The sequence below is a fragment of the Ipomoea triloba genome, chromosome 6 (assembly GCF_003576645.1).
Source record: "Ipomoea triloba cultivar NCNSP0323 chromosome 6, ASM357664v1".
NCBI lineage: Eukaryota > Viridiplantae > Streptophyta > Magnoliopsida > Solanales > Convolvulaceae > Ipomoea > Ipomoea triloba.
The window spans coordinates 16,326,397-16,346,819 of record NC_044921.1 but is presented as its reverse complement, the minus strand read 5'-3'; the positions used below and the strand labels follow the sequence as shown (position 1 = coordinate 16,346,819).

The 20,423-nt window shown below is 37.1% G+C and overlaps 4 protein-coding genes and 1 non-coding gene across 10 annotated transcripts in view; 3 read left to right on the top strand and 2 right to left on the bottom strand.

Annotated features, from left to right (window-relative positions):
* Positions 1 to 2,187, top strand: part of LOC116022334 (DExH-box ATP-dependent RNA helicase DExH3) — a 13,253-nt gene extending 11,066 nt beyond the window's left edge. The window contains exons 18-19 of the mRNA XM_031262991.1: positions 206 to 316; positions 1,023 to 2,187. Of these exons, the coding sequence (XP_031118851.1) occupies positions 206 to 316; positions 1,023 to 1,496 (585 nt within the window). The 3' untranslated portion in view covers positions 1,497 to 2,187. The remainder of the gene's footprint in view (positions 1 to 205; positions 317 to 1,022) is intronic.
* Positions 2,188 to 2,443: 256 nt separating this feature from the next.
* TRNAL-CAG lies at positions 2,444 to 2,524 on the top strand. Its single transcript has one exon. It is a non-coding gene; the product is annotated as a tRNA-Leu (tRNA).
* A 917-nt stretch (positions 2,525 to 3,441) lies between these two features.
* On the bottom strand, positions 3,442 to 7,009 carry LOC116021571 (mitochondrial inner membrane protease ATP23-like). 5 transcript variants are annotated; one of them, XM_031262005.1, is made up of 4 exons: positions 5,376 to 5,796; positions 4,600 to 4,667; positions 4,409 to 4,469; positions 3,442 to 4,310 (listed from the first exon to the last, which is right to left on the bottom strand). In XM_031262005.1, exon 4 carries the CDS (start codon positions 4,281 to 4,283, stop codon positions 3,693 to 3,695), a length of 591 nt encoding a protein of 196 aa, XP_031117865.1. In that variant the 5' UTR covers positions 4,284 to 4,310; positions 4,409 to 4,469; positions 4,600 to 4,667; positions 5,376 to 5,796; the 3' UTR covers positions 3,442 to 3,692. The 5 variants fall into 5 exon arrangements, with proteins under 5 accessions (XP_031117865.1, XP_031117864.1, XP_031117866.1 ...); XM_031262004.1 differs by lacking the exons at positions 4,409 to 4,469; positions 4,600 to 4,667 and adding an exon at positions 6,713 to 7,009 and having other exon boundaries at positions 5,376 to 5,491; XM_031262006.1 differs by lacking the exons at positions 4,600 to 4,667; positions 5,376 to 5,796 and adding an exon at positions 6,713 to 7,009.
* Positions 7,010 to 11,342: 4,333 nt separating this feature from the next.
* Positions 11,343 to 15,298, top strand: LOC116022190 (protein DETOXIFICATION 16-like). Its single transcript, XM_031262792.1, has 8 exons — positions 11,343 to 11,765; positions 12,378 to 12,922; positions 13,457 to 13,543; positions 13,633 to 13,689; positions 13,865 to 14,103; positions 14,241 to 14,359; positions 14,445 to 14,531; positions 14,993 to 15,298. Exons 1-8 carry the CDS (start codon positions 11,493 to 11,495, stop codon positions 15,050 to 15,052), a joined length of 1,467 nt encoding a protein of 488 aa, XP_031118652.1. The 5' UTR covers positions 11,343 to 11,492; the 3' UTR covers positions 15,053 to 15,298.
* A 768-nt stretch (positions 15,299 to 16,066) lies between these two features.
* Positions 16,067 to 19,528, bottom strand: LOC116022193 (cyclin-dependent kinase D-1-like). Of its 2 annotated transcripts, none has more exons than XM_031262794.1 (7): positions 19,173 to 19,528; positions 18,490 to 18,788; positions 18,298 to 18,406; positions 17,855 to 17,980; positions 16,842 to 17,077; positions 16,469 to 16,764; positions 16,067 to 16,349 (listed from the first exon to the last, which is right to left on the bottom strand). In XM_031262794.1, the coding sequence occupies exons 1-6, from the start codon at positions 19,281 to 19,283 to the stop codon at positions 16,581 to 16,583; spliced, it is 1,065 nt and encodes a 354-aa protein (XP_031118654.1). In that variant the 5' UTR covers positions 19,284 to 19,528; the 3' UTR covers positions 16,067 to 16,349; positions 16,469 to 16,580. The 2 variants fall into 2 exon arrangements, with proteins under 2 accessions (XP_031118654.1, XP_031118653.1); XM_031262793.1 differs by having other exon boundaries at positions 16,067 to 16,357; positions 19,173 to 19,527.
* Positions 19,529 to 20,423: the final 895 nt, after the last annotated feature.

Below are 20,423 nucleotides of genomic sequence, written 5' to 3'. Positions count from 1 at the left end.
TTTTTTTTTTTTTTTTTTTTTTTTTTTTTCCTTAAAACAATTAGTTCCCTAGGGAAATAAATTGAAAAGTGTTCCTTTTTAAGGTGCTCGTATAATAACTTAATTGAGTCCTAAATAATTATATATGCAATGTGCCTCTACCTGTCCTGTAATAACTCTTTTTGTGTGTGTGTGTGTGTGTGTGTGTGTGTGTGTGTGTGAACAGAACGGGCACTTAAAAATGCTGGGAGGATACTTGGAGTTTTTCATGAATCCCACTATAGCAACCACATATGTAAGGTTGAAGAGAGAACTTTACGAACTAATCCATGAAAAGGTATGTAACTTTTGCTCTCTGACAGTTTGGTTTTTTAGGTTTTCAGGATTGATAGAATATATTATTATTGATGGAAATTCTTATACATAAGAATCACTGATAAAGACCCTTCCTACGAGGATTACATAACATTAGATAATATTCAAACTAAAACTAAGAAACCCAATAGTATAGATACTTTTCATATCCTAACTACAATTCTACTCATAATCTAAACCTGCCCCTCAGTCTGAGCGTGTGAAACATGTGAACCTCGTGAAAGTTTGTCAATTCGCATTTATAAATTGCACTTTGTATACTTAAGAGATGCCATTGTTCTCATGTTGTTACAACACAAAAGAGTAGATATTCCTTGACACAATGAATAGGGGAATTTACCATACTATTGGTTCTATGATGGAATGTATAGTATCATTGCTGAAAATTCTTGTAAAAAAAGACATAAAACCCCTACATAACATTGGATAATCTAACACAATAGCTTGGATAGTCCTATTCTGACTAAAGATCCAACACAGTTTTACTTGTACTCTAAAAAACATAATCGTTTTAAGGTTTCTCTCTCAATTCCGGTCAAGTGAGGAACAGCACTTTAATTTCTTCCGTCTGTTCATCCTTTCTGTGCATGCCAGTGCAAGTTTTTGTGCAGGCTTATTGTTTAAGTGGAAATTTCCCAATGACAAATTCATCTTTTGTCTTGGTACAGCTTCTGAATCCTAAGTTAAACCTAGGAGATCATGATGAGCTCATATCAGCAGTAAGAATGCTGGTTTCAGAGGATCAATGTGAAGGTCGATTTGTGTTTGGGCGTCAGATGCCATCATCTGCCATCAAGTCTAGAAAAGATGCAGAAGCAGGCATGGTTTCGAGTAAGGGTAATGGCGGTGATAATCCAAAGTCTCATCTCCAAACGCTGCTTGTCCGAGCCGGACATCAATCTCCCAGTTACAAGACAACACAACTAAAACACAATAAATTTCGAGCTGTTGTAATGTTCAATGGTTTGGATTTTGTTGGGCAGCCTTGCGGTAGTAAGAAAGAAGCAGAAAAGGCTGCTGCTGCCGAAGCTTTGCAGTGGTTGACTGGTGAGACCCAGTCGTCCCAGAAGACCGTTGAACACATGTCTGCAATTCTAAAGAAAAGCAAAAAGAAACAACTTCATGCTTCAAGGTGGAGGTGATGTGTGTATAAATAAAACTCAAAATATCTTACAGCCATTTGTTCCTGATTCGGTTGTATAAACATCTTGGCAAATCTTGCTGAGGTGTGACTTTTTGCCTGCTTCGGTGAGAGGGGTGGGAACTGGGAAGGATCTCGGAGGCACCCACATTTGCTAGTACCGAAACTAACAAAATCTAACTCGGCAGCACCATCCATATTTATATACATTGAATCCCATAGAAGTGACGTCGTGACAACTACTCCAAGTGGTTGCGGTTAACTTTTTATTCTGTCCTCAGAAACTGGCCTTACCGGCATGGGCGAACTAACAAGATAGACCGAGCAGGTACACACGCAAGTTTGATTGTTCTTACATGCTGCTTTAAATGATTTTCCAGTAAAGCCTGCCTGTTGAACCTGATCTCCAGTTGTGGAACTCACAACTTTATTCTACTTCATGGGATGCAGCTGTGCTATTAAGTATTCTTTGGCTGTCTCATTTCATTGTGTGAGAAAGGGAGGGGATATTGTAGCAATATATTGTAGCACTAGATAGATCAGTAATAGTTGATGATAGATTTCATTTTCATTTATTATATGGACAGACAGTAACTTATGTATAAATATATAGATAGAGAGGAAGACAATATTCAATGCTTTTAATTTCTTGTGATGAATTTAACCTCTGTGATCTATTCTTGTGGGTCTAATGAAATACTCCGTATATTTTTATTTAGATCTCATATTTTAACCAAAGAATACCGAATGCAATAATTAATTTATCACAAATTAAGTGTCTATCTTAACATTTAATAAATGAATAATAAATCATATATAACTAAACAATAATATATTAAGTACTGATAAATAATTAATTCATCACCAATTACAAGATTAGTAGATGGGATGTTTGTTAATCTTAAGATCTCAATTATACACCATAAAAGAACATTAATGGAACAAATTGTCAAGATGGCCGAGTTGGTCTAAGGCGCCAGTTTCAGGTACTGGTCCAAAAGGGCATGGGTTCGAATCCCATTCTTGACAAAAAATAATTTTTAATCATTTTTTCAATGATTTAACCATTCTTGACAAAATTATTAATAACCTCTAATTCAAATATTAGGATAAATTGTCAAGATGGCCGAGTTGGTCTAAGGGACTAGTTTCAAGTATTGGTCCAAAAGGGCATGGGTTCAAATCCCATTCTTGACAGAAACTTTGATTGACTTTTATTCTTGACAAAATTATTAATAACCTTTAATTCATGTAAGGATGTCAATTAGGCTAGTCCTATTCAGCTTATTGATTTTTATTTACTTTTATTTTATTTATTTAATTTTTTTTATCGAGTTGACCCTAATTCTAAACTTCAGACTGACAGGTTTATCGGGCAGGCTGAACCGCTGAACTAGAATTGAAAACTGAGAAAGGATATGCACATTAGTTGTCAAAACTAGCCCAACCCACAAAAGGTGAGCCTGTTTAGTCCAATTTTTAAGTGGGTCGAGTTGTATATTTCTCATATCAGGCTCAAACAATCCAACACATTTTGCCTGTAAGGGGTACTGGGTTATACAAGTTGGCTTGTGTAACCCACAAGCCAATCTATATAACCCGTCACCCTAAGTTTATTATTTAATTTAAATATAATTTGTATTAGAATTTAAAAGTATTGTTCTATAATAAAGAATAATCTTAAGTGGCTCGAGCTAGCCTACTAAATTTTGAGTTAGTCAGTTTGGTCCACTAGGCTTACTGGGCTAAATATTTTGAGCCTAACCCCAAAATTGAATTCACTAAGATTGAGATCCCTACTACCATATATTTTGGAGAAGATAGAAAATACAGTACACCTTTATGTGCAACTAGATGGCACTGCTATACAAGGTTAAAAGAGTAACAAAATTCCAAAGATTGTCATTCACACACTGCTTGAGAACATGCAACATAGATTGATTGTATTTTCATAAGTATTCTTTATAATTAATTTTAGAAATTTTTTGTCAATAAAAGCAATCAAGATATCAAATTATGTCTACCATATAATATCATAAACTGACCCAAATATAATACCTAATGTGTACACAAAACCACAAGATTATCACAAAAAGAATACAATTTCTATTTTCAATTGCAATGCTTCAAGTCAGAAGTGGAGCAATATTACCAAAAAATTTGTCTCTCTCAGAAGCTGGCCGCGATTATCATATCTTTACGGAGCTCTATCAAAGGGCCTAGTATCATTGTAACAAATATCCCAGACTGCTTCAATGGCATCCTTAGCAGCAGCTGCTGAACAGTAAGGGTTACTTTTCACGGACTTCATCGCTCTTCGCTTCACACAATCTTGCTCGTGGCCACGCATCTTTAAGTAACCTCGCAGCAACTCCCGTTTGAAATGGCAGTCGCCACTGAGATGGTTAGCTCTAATCTCACTACACGCATGGTGAGCACAATCAGCCCAGTTCAGGTTTGCAGCGTGGCATTCGTCGTACGCATGAATTAGCTCGTGTTTGATAACCTGGCTTACCTCGTCTTGCATGGTCAAGTGGTTGCTACATATTACTATTCCTTTCCCCTGGACATAACCGCCACTAATCTTGTCACCACAATGATCGGCCTTTATGAAATTGTCACTGATCTCACAACCGCCTTTCTTCAAATGTTCCATCAAAAACTTCACCGTTGGAGTTTGGAGACTCCTTCGAATCATGTTTTGACATTCCTCCACCGTCATCCCGTCCTTAGATGAGGAGCTCGCTGCAGAAGTAGAGCCAATGCCACTACTAGTCTCGTCCTCCATTTCTGTTGCTCCTTAGTGCTATAAACTCTGGGAAGAGAAAATCTTTAGATTACAATACCGCTTCAATGAATAAATAACAGCACAAAGAAGAGGCAAGTAGATAAGAGGCAAAAAGATTAATTTACAAAGAACTTGGGGAAAATCGCAACCACCAACTCCCCTGACTTCCCATCCTGATCCCTGCGCCTGCATTCGAGGATATATTTTTCAGGGATTATGTGGGGGTGGGGATTCTTGGCGAGAATTCACATTCCCAATATTAAATATATTATATATATAATCAAATTCAAATACTGAACAAGAATTTTTCAGAAACCTTTCTCTGTTCAGGAAAATATCTTTAAATTGATACCATAGCACTTAAGTTCCACCAGCTTGAAGGCTCTAGCAAATACACATAAACATGATAAAAAATAAAATGTTTTATACTAATGAATCAAACTCCTAAAGGATTTCATAACTCAGAACTTGCACCCTAACCCACTCACCCACCATCATAGCATCTGAGCAAACATACATATCCTCAAGAAAATCACATTTTTCAGTAGGCAGTATTTGAAAGAAGAGACCAATGTTCAAAAAGTGGACAAATCCCTTGTGGGCCCCCTGCATTTGGCCATTGAATTACTATGATTTACACCCTCCAAAATGCTCTGTTGGCATTTGGCCATTGAATTACTGTGATTTACACCCTCCAAAATGCTTTATCAGCATTTGGACATTGAATTACCATAATTTACACCCTCCAAAATGCTTTGTCGGCATTTGGCCATTGAATTACTGTGATTTACACGCTAAAAAATGCTCTGTCGGCCCTTTTTGGGAGAAGAAGAAAATCACATGTTTTCTACTAAAGAAGAAAGCTCATAAATTGAAGCAAACTCCTCCAAAAATATACTCAGCCACAATTGTAGCATCCTAGCAATTTATAAATATCCTTGAAATAAAGAGTATACCTTTGCTACTAAAGAATCAAGATGATAAAGGATTCATAAACATTTTAGGAAATTATGCAAACTTAGAGCATGACCCAGTAACCCACTCACCCAAAATCGTACACCCATCCATTTATTGAGAAGGAACAGAAATTACCAGTGCCGTCGCACGCCTGCGGTGGACTGCCCAAAGCCGTGAGCGGTGTGCCGGTGTCGCCGGACGGACTGCCTGACGTTGCTAGGTTGCAGGGCGAGCGCTACTGCCGGTGCAGGCTTAGAGGCGTGCCGCGTGCGTGTACGGCGATTAGGGATTTAGTAAAAAAAAACAGAATGGGAAAATTTTAGGTAACTAATTAGGGCAGATTTTAGATCAATTTCATATGTCATCAATGGTTAAAAATTAGGGGAAAATACGGGGACATTTTTATAACTATTACAAGCATGGGATATGCACTAAATGTGTTTAAGAGCATCCTTATCAGTGGGGTGTTTTCGCGGTAATTGAGGAGTTTTTGTAAGTGTAATTAGGAAAGAGAATGTGGGAGAAAAAAAAGAAAAAAGAAAAAGAAAAAAGAAAACTAAACTAAATCTGACATTAAACATAAAAAAGAATATAAAAAAAATATAAAAGGTGTATAACAGTCAGAGTGGCCGCCAGCTGGCGGCCACTCTGACTCGCCCCAGCGGGCGCGTGGGAAGCACGCGCCCGCTGGGGCGGCAGTGCGCGCCAAGCGCAGGCGCGCACTGATGCTTCACTTTTTTTTTTTTTTTTTTTTCTGACAATATTTTGTGATTTGCAGAGTGAACTCATCCCTTATAAACTATCTCCTACATCAGTTTTGAAGATATTCACAAGTTCATTCTCTGCCATTATTTCTCTATTCTCCATTGATGGAGATGCTCTAATAGTGTATCAATTGATAGCTAATAATGCATCAATTGGTAATTAAGAGAGTACTGTTAAAGCAGGCTGGCCTGTCCCACCGCAGGTCAAAATTCTGGTGGGCTTTAGCGGACCGGTCCATTAGGCTTGCGGGCCAACATTTATGTAACCTTGATCAGCCCGTGCGGGTTCGTAAGCCCCGCAGGCCGGCCCACGGTTCTTTGTTTTTGCTATAAAATTTAAAAAATGAAGGCAAGTGGAGTGGCCTACAATAAGTGTATTACAAATTTACGATTGTTATAGTACTCAAAACATAGTTTTTTTTTTTTTTTTTTGAGGAGCAAAACATAGTTAAATACACATTAGTTTTTTTTTTTTTGAAAATTAAATACACATTAGTTCATTACACACATCAATCCAAAATAGACTACACTTCAGAAAATTCGGTTGGAACACAAATTGAGTAAATAATACAGTTCTTTTCAAAAAAAAAAAAGTAAATAATACAGTATATCAATTAGCAGTAATACAGTATTACAGTTCAACAATTACATATTACATATCAAATAAAAAACAGATTAAAAAAATCTGGAAATTGAGGGCTGACTTACCGGTTACCTGCTGCCTGCTGGTTGTGGAATGTCGAGTGTGGAGGCTGTGGACGGACGTCGGAGAGCAGATGGATGCCGGCAAGCTAGGCGACCGCTGCGGAGGCCGGACTGGATGGATGGATGGCCGCGTGGTCTGGCGGAGCGGCGACTGTGGGTGGCGGATGGGGCTGGCGAAGCAAGCGAGCAACGACGGTGGCGAATGGCGGATGGGACTCCCGGAGGCCGTAGCCGGACTGGTCACTGGCGGTGGCGATTGGCGATTAGGTTTAGGAATTATATTCACTGTATATGTATTATGTAATATGTATACAGTATGTCAGTAACTCACTAACTCAGTATATATAATTTTTTTTTTTTTAAAATAAAAATTTAGCTCGCAGGCTGACCTGCGGCCCGTGTGGGTTGCGACTTGCGAATCAATTTCAGCTCACCCCGTTAAGCTCGCTTTTTCGCGGGCCTATTTTTTCATGACCCTAACTAGCCTTACTGTGGAATAGGTGTGTGTCCGTCCGCGGGCTTCGACCTACCTTGACAGTACTAATTAAGAGTGCACTCAAGATCTCAATTAGTATACCAATTCTGATTACACTGTAATGTATCATTGCATTAAACTTAAGTGTGCGATTAGTTAGTGTTAATAGTGAAAATTGTCTACTAAATTACAAAAGGTACAAAACTAAGGATTTAAGTTAGAAAGGCTAAGATGATTCAAAGCTTCTCGAGTTCTCTCTCCTTACGGGTTTAGCAGATCTTGGGGTACTTATAGAGGGATTTAGGACACATGTCGATGCTCCGACATAACTTACATACACGTGCCTTAAAGGTTGGGTTAGTTCTGCCAAGTGTCGCTAAAGGTCTGATTAACACGACAAGGGTGCAATAAGACATGGGACAAACCTTGATATAGATCACGTTGTCATATTGAGTTCGGTATGGGTCAGGGAGTGTTTACAGGCTACTAATCGAGCGTGGCCAGTAAGTACACAAATTTTCTCGCCTCTAGGATTTCTTCCTCAAGTTACCACAGGTCATTCGTGGCTCGGTTAGGGTCGGATCAGGTAAGGGCTTAAATAGGGTGATGTATATCCCCATTACTAGTCCCGCTCCCCACCTCTCGCTTCTTGTCCTGATGGCGATGCTGCTAAGGTAAGAAGTGTCACTCTTACCTAGTGCTAGCTTTCCGACCATACCTTTGATGACCTGACTACATGGCAATTGCCTGCCTAGCCTCAGGTGACTAGGGGATTTAATTGACGAAATTTAAAATAATTGGAGAGTCGATTCGACCAAATTGAAAATTAAGAACTAAATTGACTATTGCATAACAATTGCGAGACCAAAGTATTGATTTTTCATATTAAGTCATATATCTTTAGAAAAGATGCAGCATAGAAGAAGGGCAACTATCCTTTAATTTCACCATTGACGATAAATAAAACAATTCTATAACGATATAATCATTGCAATCTTTTATTCTCTTACATTTAATTACATCATTATTTAAAGGGAAAAGGGTCAAATGCGCCCTCAAATTTTACCTGAAAAGTCAATTAGGTACCTAAACTTTTTAAAGGTGCAATTAAACCCTTTAACATTTTATTTTTGTGCAATGAAGTCCAAAAACAAGTTAGTAACCTCTGATAGAGGGTCACTAGGGTTTAGACATTATTTCCGATAAAAACAACTGTCGACGACGACGCCGGTCGCAGGAGAAGGCGACTTCGGCGACCGACAACCAAATCTGGTCGCCTCTCCAGAGGAGGCGACTAGAAATGGTGGCCTTCTTCGAGTAGGCAACCATTTTCTGGTCGCCTCCTTTGGAGAGGCAACCAGTTTTGGTCGCCTCCTTCGGAGAGGCAACCAGTTTTGGTCGCCTCCTTCGGAGAGGCCACCAGTTTTGTTGGTATCGTTGCTGGCGGTTGTTTTTTTTTTATGGGAAATGATGTCTGAACCCTAGTGGCCTGTGATAATATGTTTTTGGACTTTATTGCACAAAAATAAAATGTTAAAGGGCTTAATTGTACCTTTAAAAATTTTAGGTACCTAATTGACTTTTCAGGTAAAGTTTGAGGCCTATTTGACCCGTTTCCCTTATTTAAATATCAAAGATTAAACACACTTCAATAAATATAGACATAAACGTCAAATTTAGAGAATAATCCTAATAAATAATACTTTTGATATCACGTTGAGTGATATATTAATTCACTTAAAGACAGATCAACATGTTTAACAATTAACATGCATATAAAATTTTGATGAAATAATTGTTCATGACACTCCTTATGGTAAGGTGATCAACTAGGCTGATAAATATGATTAAGTGCTAGAAAGAGAAACACAGGGATATCTCTTTTAAACATATCTACAAAGAACATAATGTGGTGGCGGACACCTTGGCTAAACAAACTCGGGCTTCTAACACCACGTGGGTAGAGAGTGGGAGGAGCATCCTCCAAACGTCAACGATGCATTATTATTTGACTTAAGTGGTTTGCCATGCGAGAGAGATATTTTCAGAGGGGTGTCTGATGTAAGACGTCGGGCGTGACCCTCTTTGATAAAAAAAAATGATTAAGTGCAAATATTACTGACTAAAATACTTAGCAATTATTTTAGGAAAGTGGCCTTTTTAACAAGACAAAAACAAGTGTAAGTGCATATTTGGGTCTTCCACTCCTTTTGTTTGAAAAAAAAACATATGTTTCGTCAATTCCATTAGCAAACAAACAAACACACTGACCAAATCAAATTTGAGTAGTGGTCACATACGTATGTTTGGTCAAAGAGTTCGCTGTCTTTCTTGGACCACAAAATTATTTCCTCATATATATTCCAAATCTGAAAGAAAATGTTTTCCGAGATAAAAATTAGATAACTACAATCTAGAGAGATAATTTATAAGGATGATAGGTTTCAAACTCACCTTAGAATTAGACTCATTATGATTTGATTTCAATTTCAATTTCAAATTCACGGTTCAAAATTTAAAAAATAGCTTAACTCATAACTAAACTTTATGTGTTTTGAAATTTGTTACCATAAAATTAACATATCATATATTATTATTTAATGTATCTCAAAGGAGATCGATTTCAGATTTCAAAACAGAAATCTTTCCCTAATATGAGGCTATGAGCGAGTAAAGTAAATTGTGTGCATTTATGTCTGTTCGCACGTTCTCACATGACAATGTGTTCTCATTTGATTAGTATTAGATTTTTCATAATAAATATTACATTTTTATTTAAAATCAACTCTTCTCATGGATCTTCTCACCCTATATTATTGTATTTTATTAGTATGCCTAAATTATTACTTTTTTTCTGTCTCATTTCACCTGTCTTATTTATTATTCATTGGTCAAATCAATTTTTTTTCTTATTTTCTTTAGTATTTTTAATTATTTTTAAATTTTGTGTGTGTCTTATAATACATTTAATGTAGTTTCTAAATATATAAATTTTATATACTAATACTAAACTCAATATTATAAAAAATTAAATTCAAAATAACTTTAGTTAAGCCTCAATAACCGAACTAGACACATAAAATGGGATGTAGGGAGTTTTTATTTATTTATTTATTTTTTATTATTTTATTTTATTTAAATAGTTGACCCAAAGTAACACAATTCATGATTTTCATCCCTTCGGATGCTTGATCACATTACATCTCAAGAAAATGCATAATTCATCCGCATGAATAATTTAGTTGGTTCCTAGGTGATCAAATTGTGGGTAAGGATACAAAATTGAGCCCTCCCAACACCAGTGTGGGACCAAGTACTAGTCCTTTGACCTATTAGCAATTCTTTCCGTGTTAATCTTTTCACTAGTTTTTAGAAGCCATGTAGTTAGGTGAGGAGAAAAGAAAAAAGAAAAGAAAATTAAAAAAATTGTTCTTGTTATGTGCCCCGTTGGTGTGTGTAGTACACATGCCTGTTGAGCGTGTCAGGTGCAATCAACGCACATAATGAAAATGCTTTATCATAATTTTTTTTTTTTGAAAATGCTTTATCATAATTTATCGTGTAAGAAAATAAAACTAATAAAGTAGAAATTGAGAGTTTATAATAAAACTCCCAATACAATTTCTCTCTCTCTTTTTACCTCTCTCTTCCCCTTAGCCACAAAATATGAAATAACCAACAAAAAGTGTGGGGTTGCTCTAAGGGCGTTGACGGTTGATCCCTTTTTCTTTTGTGGGCAGGGCAACAAAAATTCAAAAGTTAACATTTACTCATTTCTTATTCCTATTTGCTTATAATTTTTTGGTTAGATCACGAGATGTCTTGAGCAAGCTATAGACATTTTAAAGTTCGTATCATATCCAAGTTAATCTCAATTTGCATCGGGCCAACCCAATTAGGAGACAAAATGTTGACCAAATTGAGTTTTTGATATGAGAAGAGTTTCAACTCCCAACCTCCCTTAAAGGACGAGAGTGTACGACCACTCACATAAACCCAGATTTGTTTGTTTCAATAATTACAGAATATCATTACAGCACCCCTTTTTTGTGGGCAGGGCAAGAAAATTCCAAATTTGCCATTTATTCAATTATTATTATTTTTCAATTATTTCTTCTATAAGCTTTCTGAAAGTAACCTCAGAATATCATTACAGGCTTACTGCATCACATGGGTAGTATATTTCCAGTTTTCCACACCAAAAAGAAAAGAGAAAGTTGAGAGGTGCAAATTGCAAAATCACATCCCTTGTTCACACTTCTCTCTAATATTTTTGTGGGGAAGGAGGGAGAGAGTGTAAGAAAGAACATGGAAGAGCAACATGGGATGCCATCCTCCATCAATGAACAGTTGATAGAGAAAAATAATGATGTTCATAACAAGGGATGTTTAGACAGGAAAGAGATTGTGGAGGAAGTGAAGAAGCAAGTATGGCTAGCCGGACCACTTGTTGGTGTAACCCTTTTACAGTTTTGCTTGCAGCTAATATCTGTGATGTTTGTTGGGCATCTTGGAGAATTGCCTCTTTCTGGTGCTTCCATGGCCACCTCCTTTGCCTCTGTTACTGGTTTCAGCTTATTGGTCAGTTTCATTCTTCAATTCTACTATACCTTTCCCCAATAATTTAGGGTGTATTTGGTTCAAACATAGGAATCGGAATCGGAATGAGAATTAAATACTAATTGGTATGAGTTTTCTGGAAGTACTTTGAATGTTTGGTAATAAGTAGGAATTTGAATGGTTATCAATATTGATGTTTGGTTATGTATCACTCTATATTCGGAATAAATGTTTTTAAAATATAAAAATAAAAAAGTTAAGGCAATTGATCTTAAGAATAACGATGAAATGAGTAGGCAATGTAATGATCTTAAGAATAGCGATGAAATGAGTATGCAATGTAATGTGGAAGTCGATGAAGTGAGGAGAGATGAGTGAAGGGGCGATGAAATGAGGAGGGATAAAGCTAAATTAATGGAATGATACCTGATTTAAATTGGGTAATGAGTTTTGTAATTACAGGAGTAATCAAATCCTATAGTTGTATTTTAAAAAAGTTGTCAACCAAACAATGTGTATGACTTTCATTCTCATTTCTTGTGAATCAAACACACCCTTATTATTTCTAATGTCATTGAATTGAAGCTAGCTAAATCTCTTGTTTGTTTATTGACTTCATTGCTGGATAAGTAGTTGGGGATGTCTAGTGCACTAGACACCTTGTGTGGGCAGTCCTATGGAGCAAAGCAGTACCATATGTTGGGCATACAAATGCAAAGAGCAATGATTGTTCTTTTACTTGTAAGCATTCCCCTTTCAGTTATCTGGCTCAACACTGCCCCAATCTTGAAAGCATTAGGCCAGGAATCCCAGATTGCAGACGAAGCCGGGCTTTATGCTCGGTTCATGACTCCCAGCCTTTTTGCCTATGGCCTCCTCCAGTGTCTTGTTAGGTTCTTGCAGACACAAAACAACGTTTTTCCTATGATGCTAACCTCCGGGATCACCACAGTGCTCCACATTGTCACTTGTTGGCTTCTTGTTTTCAAGTCTGGCCTGGGAAGCAGAGGGGCTGCTCTCGCTACCTCTGTGTCGTATTGGTTGAATGTGTTGTTGCTTGCTCTTTATGTCAAGTTCTCTGGTTCTTGTTCCAAGACTTGGACTGGGTTTTCGAGGGAGGCGCTTAAGAACATGATGACTTTCATTTTGCTTGCAATACCCTCTGCTGTCATGGTCTGGTATGTTTTACTCTGGTTGAAGGATGTGTTTCTTGTCAACTGATAGTTTAACTGCATATTTATGTTTATATATTATATATGCTCAACACGTTCCTCACGTGTACGGGGTCAATTACTATTTTAAAGCCATGATCTAAGTTGGCTTTAATGCCAAATTGAAGGATGTGCTCTGTCTCAGCTAAAAGTTTAAGCTTATGTTTATATTGTTGGGCGGAGGCTGGTAAATGGCTAAGTCCATCAATCGGTGATTCGGTGGCTAGGGAATTGTTGGGCGGAGGCCAGTGAAGGGCCAAGTCGAGCACCTTGCCTTTCGAAATGTGATGGCCGTTTATAAGGAAATAAAGCTGCATCTTCGCTATTAACTATAACTTTTGGCATAGTAGTAAGCGCTTGACCCTAATAAGTAGTGGGGTTAGGGGATTGTTGGGCGGAGGCTAGTAAAGGGTCAAGTCTAGCACCCTACCTCTCGAAAATGTGATGGCGGTACTTCAGGCTACTTATATCCTCAACACTTATCTCATTGTTTGTTGATAGCTTGGAGATGTGGTCATTTGAAATGATGGTTCTGCTCTCTGGTCTTCTCCCAAATCCAGAATTACAGACTTCAGTGCTTTCAATCTGGTTAGATCCGAACACTGAAATATATATGAATCTTATGCTTTCAAGTTTCAATTTCTTGAACACCATTTATAACAATCTGTAATTCACAGCCTCAACACAGCAGCAACAGTTTGGACAATCCCATTCGGGCTCGGGGCTGCAGTAAGGTCAGTTTCACACACATGACACACCTACAGCTCCTCTTAATGTTCATATAAACAGCAAATCAGGGTTTAACCTCTACAAAGGATTCAGAAAAGACTGTTGGTCAATCCCGAAAAGCTTAATGATGTTTTGGCACCGAGAGCAGTAAGACTATTAACATAGCATTATGCAATGCAGCACACGAGTGTCGAATGAACTAGGAGCAGGGCACCCGAGGACAGCACAGTTGGCTATCTGTGTTGTCTTGGCAATCACGGCTGGTCTGGGCATTCTGATTGGGTCGGTGATGATACTGATACGCGATGTCTTGGGATATGCTTACAGCAACAACATAGAAGTAGTTGAGTATGTGTCGTCCATGATGCCTATTCTGGCTTTATCGAACTTCTTAGATGGACTCCAGGCTGTGCTTTCAGGTTGGTTTCCATAAAACATAGGATCCGTTTACTTCAGAAAATTGTTCTCTATTTTCTGTTTTCTAATTTTTCAGTTTTCATTCTCTGGGAACGTGCAACTCCTCATCCGTTTTGGTTTGTTCTAAACTTTTGTATAGGGACTGTAAGGGGGTGTGGGTTGCAAAAGATTGGAGCAATTATCAACCTTGGATCTTATTATATTGTGGGGATTCCTTCAGCTGTTTTGATGGCTTTTATTCTCCACATTGAAGGAAGGGTAAATTCTAATTATTTTTTTTTTTTAAATTTCTTGAAACTTGAAAATGTATAATTTGGCTGATTTATATGCAAATATGACACAGGGCCTGTGGTTAGGGATTATATGTGCATTGATAGTGCAAGTTGCTTCTCTTCTCACTATCACCATTCGGACAAACTGGGAACAAGAAGTAAGCATATCATATCCCACAATATTTACTTTCTATATATATATTTTTTACATATAAATATAGTTATGAAATTACATTTTTTTTGAAATGTATTTCTATATTTATTTATTTTTTAAATTTAAAACTCTAAAAGATGCTCTCATAGTCAAACAAGCGAGCAGCTCGAGACTTGAGCCTATCGCAGCTCAAGCTATTGAATTTGGATAAAGCCTTGAGTTACAAATTTCAAATCAAACTAAATTTTGAAGTTGTAGTGTTTAAATTTTTTTCAACTAGATTGCACCTCTACCCCAATTAGAGTTAAATTTTCCTATGATCCAAAACTAGAATGGAATAACAAACTCATTCTCATCCTACTTTATGGTACTAAAGACAACCTAAAAGCTCATCATATAGTCCTGTTTACTTTTTGTCACTTGAGAAGTGGTTTTATGATGTTGCATTATCCTTTTATGACACAGGCAAAAAAGGCCAGCGAGAGAGTCTACCATTCTGCAATACCAATTGAGATAGTTTCCTGATGCAGCCATCAAAATTACTAAAAAGTAATTACTAATTACAATATGGAGAGAAGAATTTTGAAACATTTTTTTCTTTTTCCTTTTGAATTTGAAATAATGTATGATCTATTCAAATGTTAGCTTTTAGCATTCAATGGGGTATCAGCATGCTCACATCAGAAGTTGCAGTTGAAGAGATTTGTCCATATGAAAACCAGTACATCTATATAGCTATTCATATATAATATATTATTATTATTAGCATAATACCATAAGAAATTACGTACTTAACTGGGGAAGAACAAGGATTGAATAATAACCACCCACATTCATTCACTAGTTTTTTGGTTGGAAAGAATTGAAATTCCTTTCTTACCTAATTTTTTTTTAACATGTAAAATTACATTATTTGTTTGGAGAGAATTACAATTCTCTCATTTCATTGAATTGAAAATCCCACTCCTCCCTCCAAGAATGGCAATTCTAAGCTAGATGGGAAGAAAAAAGGTGTTGTATGAACAATCCTACCCCTCTTTCTTTACCAAAAAGGGAATTATTATTATTATTATTATTACAAGGACATTTTAGTCTTTATATCGCTTCTTCCCTTTCAATTCTCTCCTTCCAACAAAACAACTCGTGATTGATGCAGAATTGCAGAAACCTAACCTATAAGCCTTCCCGCCATCAAAGAAAGGAAATACTCATTCAGAAGACGATGAAGAGAAGAAGGATTTCTAGAAAACCTGAAAAATGATTTCTAGCAAATAATTCATTTTCTAGTTAATAAACCTATTTGGTTCATTTTTTCAAAAAATAAACATATTATTTGTTATATAATAATAATAATAAGTGGTGGTAGTGCCGTAGTGGTTGTGACGGTGTTAGTGATAGTGTTGTGGTGGTGGTGGTGTTAGTGGTGGTAGTGATGGTGATCATGGTGGTGGTAGTGTAGTAGTGTTAGTGGTGGTCGTGTATGCCTTGTTTACTTACTGTCACTTGACAAGTGCTTTTATTATGTAATAAAATGCTTCGTGGCATGAATCACTTGCATTGTGACAAAGGCAAAAAAAAGGTCAGGGAGAGAGTACTATTCTGCAATTCCAATTGTGATAGTTTCCTGATGCAGCCATCAAAATGTCTAGTTACAATATGGAGAAGAATTGTTGAACTTATGTATGAAATTGTGTAGCCATTCTGCAATATTTTTCCTTTTCTTTTTCAATTTGAAATAATGTATGAACTGTTCAATTGTTGCATCACCAGGCAGGTGCGCTCAAATATTCACTCAGTATGGCTCATATTAATGAAGAGGCTCCTGCAAGGCTGGACAAAATTCATGATAAATAACAGCATGTGTTTATTGACCAGTATATTTATATAGCTATTTGTCCATATTATTCCTCTAGTAACTAGAGAAATGCCGACATGATTTACCTGTTAATTGTTGGCCTAGAAGATGGTTCCACCTCAAAGACTGAGAAATCCAAGGACATAGGAGAGCCTGCTCGCTCATCTGAATTCATTCCCATGGACATGTCTTATCCGCTTATGGGGCATTTCCCTCAAATCCCTCACGAGTAGGCATCACTCTCCTTGACTTTCTTGGCGGAGACAATACAACAGGTCCATCTTGCAGATTAAAATCTGAAACTGGGTTTTCTGAATCCCGCTTCGGTGGAGGTCTCGGGAGCAAAGCTGGCTCAGTTGGTGGAGGGAGAGATGAGAAGTACCTAAGCACAGAGGGTAAATGTTGAGTATAATCCACATGGTAACTATTATGTTCATTAGCAACGTATGCAAAACAAACCGGTGTTCCAATGCCTGCTGTGCTGAAATCCTAGCTTTTGGATCATACAGAAACATCTTTGACAAGAGATCTAGAGCATCATCACTAGCCATAGGAAAGAGTGTGCGTAGAGGCTGTCCTGGAACATATTGGTACTCCACATAATCAGGCAGGTAAATCAGGTTAGGCCACTGGGATTGTTTTGGGGTACCAAAAGCTGCAAAAATCTTTCCCAGCTGATCAATGTCACTGTTCCCCTAAAGAGTTTCCATGAGTTTTAAACAAACAGGTCAGGAAATACATAATACATAGAACATAAGAGAGACGATCTATTATTGCAAAAAAAGCAGAACAAAACGTTCTACCTTTTCTCTTCAAATATAAAGTGATCTTGAAAGGGATACTAGATTACTAGGGATAATTTTGAGTTCTAATATTCTAGGTATAATGGATTACTCCAGGAAGCTCCAGCTCATTGCAAAATTCCAGTTTAAACAGGAGAAGAAGAATGTAATATAGGTTATGTAAAGAACAGTATGAATGACAGTATGACACAAAGGAAAATTTGCAATTCAGTACATATAGCCATATAGGGTATGTAATACAACACACAAGACCAAAAGAGAGATCATCCAAAGCTTTGATGTTATGGAAATTTCAAGTATCAGCATCAGTAGCAACAAAACACAGAGCCAAAACCTTCTGAGTGGTCAAGGTATGAAACAGTTTTCCTAATTGAATATTCAGGCATTCTAAAGTTTAGTGCTGCTTGACCATGTTAAGATTACCTTCCACGCAAAGTAATCCAGAATGAATAAATGGGAAGTGTTATTCTTTTTAGGAGAAAAATAAAATGCATGATAATTACACAATCTAGATTTCTAGGCAATAGAGAAGTTGAGATCTTATAATATATAGCAAAACAACAATAAAGAGCTTCAATATAACTTGAAGCATAAAAACAAGTGTTAACCGCCAAAGATAAATGTAAAAGGCTATTAAGACATAAAGAGCAAATAACTTTAGATGTTCACCTGCAGAAAGGGTCTTCGTAGAAGTAGTTCGGCAAAAATACAACCAGCAGCCCATATGTCAACTCCGGATCCATAATGCTTGGCACCAAACAATAACTCTGGTGCTCTATACCATGTGGCAAAGACCTAACGATGCGTAAAAAACTTGAATAAGTACTCTTTCTTATCTCAACCAGTACAGGATTAGCAAGCAAGTGAGAATAGATGACTTTACCAAGTCAGGAAAAAAAAAAAAAAACACACACACACACACACATGGTCCTTTAAAAAATTGAAAGAGGATCAATCACACTTTTTGACCCTATTTTTATATTACTCTTAGAGCAAATATTCCTCTTCAACAAAGGTAACTTTGAGGAAAAAATAGAGTTCAAAACTTGTGCCTTTACCAACAATTGTTTCTAGAACATGGAAATATTTATAATTTGTAAGAGACAGAAAACCTTATTAGTAAATCTTCTGTCTGGGCTACCAAATAAACGGGCTAACCCAAAGTCAGCAAGCTTGAGCTGTCCATTAGGTCCAATTAATAAGTTGTTTGGTTTCATATCCCTGTAATGAATAAAATAAATGAATTTAAGTGAATCATGATAAAATCAAAACCTAAATAAGCAACTTGTTCATGAAGATCTTACCTATGCAAGACCCACTTTTTATGGCAAAAAGCAAGACCTTTTAGTGTCATCTGCAGATATGACTTTATATCTGCAGGCGAGAGAACTATATTTCTATCACGAATGACAGCTTCCAAATTGGTCTCCATGAACTCAAACACAAGATGCAAGTTCCCATCACGAGGAAAGGCATCGGTCAATTCAATTATATTAGGATCCTTTAGCTCTTTCAATAGTTTGATTTCCCTCAAGGCAGTGAACTCCACACCTTGTTCCTGCTTCCCAGGGCGAATTTTCTTAATGGCAACTATCTGTCCTGTCTGCGGATTCAAAATTGTAGTATGTCACAACAGTTACAAAGATTAAAGATTAAGGAATTACTACCAGGAAAACAAAGTAGCCAAAACAAGCCGAGAAATCTAAGAACCTGTCTTGTCAAGTTTGAGATGCAGTGCTTAAAGACTAATAACAAATTACTATCAAATTGGGTAAAACAAGCTGCCAGACCTCAGAGCCTGTTTTGTTACAATTTATATAATGTGTCCAATTTCTTTCCAGTAACTACAGAATTTATATTGAACTAGTTGCCAAGCTAGAAGGCATATCAATTGAGTTATAAAGAGTCCAAATTGCCGGGTTCATTTCACATAAGAAATCTGGAAAAAAAAACAAAAAAACAAATTAATTTAGTGCGAGTGATTTACCTTAGTATCGATAGCTTTGAAGACCTCACCATATGTACCTTCACCAAGAGCTCCGCGCTTCAGGTAACGATCCGCCACTTTCCTATTACTACTCTCTAGCACTTCCGACATGACCTTGGCCCAAGATATGGATAAAGGAAAGCAAACCCTATTGCTGCAGAAAGAGTATTTTCTAGAGGAAAAATGATCGAAGCTTTACCCGGAGTAGACACTCCCTTCACCGCCTGTCGCCGTCAATGCTCCCCCGACTATCGCCCGTTCACCATGCTTATCATCGCTCCGAAACCGCTAGGTGAAGGAGGAGAAGAGATGATCGGCACGGAAATTTTGGTTTGAACTTTAAAGTAAGATTGAGCTTGAAGGAGGATAGGACTTGGGTCAATCTTTATTCGGTTCACTATGGATTATAAATATAAAAAAAATGTATATTATTTGTGTATATAAAATATGTAGTATATACGTAGTAACTTTGTTTTTTATTAATTTGGAAGGGGATACCCAAATAACAAGAACAGTCTAACTGTCTAAGTGTTACAACAAACATTACGCCATCATGGATAGCCAGCTGAGTCATCCTTTATTAGGGCATTCTCACCAATGGATCACGTAAGGATTATAGTACAAAAGTAGATGACTTGGATGAGAGAGGGTCCAAGAGACAGAAGATAAATTCATTTCTGCAAAATTGGGTTCATAGCACAGTAAAAGTGCTGATGAAAAAGAAGCAAGTGTTGCGCTTGACGCGCGTCAGGCGCAACACTGGCGCCCTGCAGGCGTGTGCAGTGCACGCGCCAGTAGGGCGTGTCAGGCGCGCCTGACCACATTAATTTTTTTTTTTAATTTAATTTGTTTTATTTTTTTTCATTCTCCCGTATTTTCTCTTTCCTATCACACTTACAAAAATTCCTAAAATACCGTGAAAAACTCCATTGATAAGAATGCTCTTAGTACTAAAATTTCGTCTGGGTTTCTGAAGTACATGCAGGCCTCTTGAGCAGTTTCTGTGGAGTCTAGCAAATGCGTCTAAAGCATCCTTATCAATGGAGATCATTCACGGTTTTTTAGAAGTTATTGTAAGTGTGATTAGGAAAGAGAAAATGGAGATAGATGGAAAAAAAAAAACAAAACAAAATTGATTTAAAAAATAAGAATAAAAAAGCTCTCTGTTAGGCGCGTGCACTGCACGCGCCCGCTAGGCGCCTGCTATGCGCGAAACGCGCACAGCAGAGAGTAAAAAAAAAAGTTACTGTT

What these genes read in the sequence shown, in the direction of transcription:
- LOC116021571 (XM_031262004.1), bottom strand. Translation starts at nt 4,283, where the DNA reads ATGGAGGACGAGACTAGTAGTGGCATTGGCTCTACTTCTGCAGCGAGC.
- LOC116022190 (XM_031262792.1), top strand. Translation starts at nt 11,493, where the DNA reads ATGGAAGAGCAACATGGGATGCCATCCTCCATCAATGAACAGTTGATA. An exon ending in CCCTCTGCTGTCATGGTCTG is followed by an intron (nt 12,923 to 13,456) that starts GTATGTTTTACT and finishes GTTTGTTGATAG; the next exon opens with CTTGGAGATGTGGTCATTTG. An exon ending in GGGCTCGGGGCTGCAGTAAG is followed by an intron (nt 13,690 to 13,864) that starts GTCAGTTTCACA and finishes TATGCAATGCAG; the next exon opens with CACACGAGTGTCGAATGAAC.
- LOC116022193 (XM_031262794.1), bottom strand. Translation starts at nt 19,283, where the DNA reads ATGTCGGAAGTGCTAGAGAGTAGTAATAGGAAAGTGGCGGATCGTTAC. An exon ending in AAAAAGTGGGTCTTGCATAG is followed by an intron (nt 18,407 to 18,489) that starts GTAAGATCTTCA and finishes TATTCATTACAG; the next exon opens with GGATATGAAACCAAACAACT. An exon ending in ACAGAAGATTTACTAATAAG is followed by an intron (nt 17,981 to 18,297) that starts GTTTTCTGTCTC and finishes ACGCATCGTTAG; the next exon opens with GTCTTTGCCACATGGTATAG.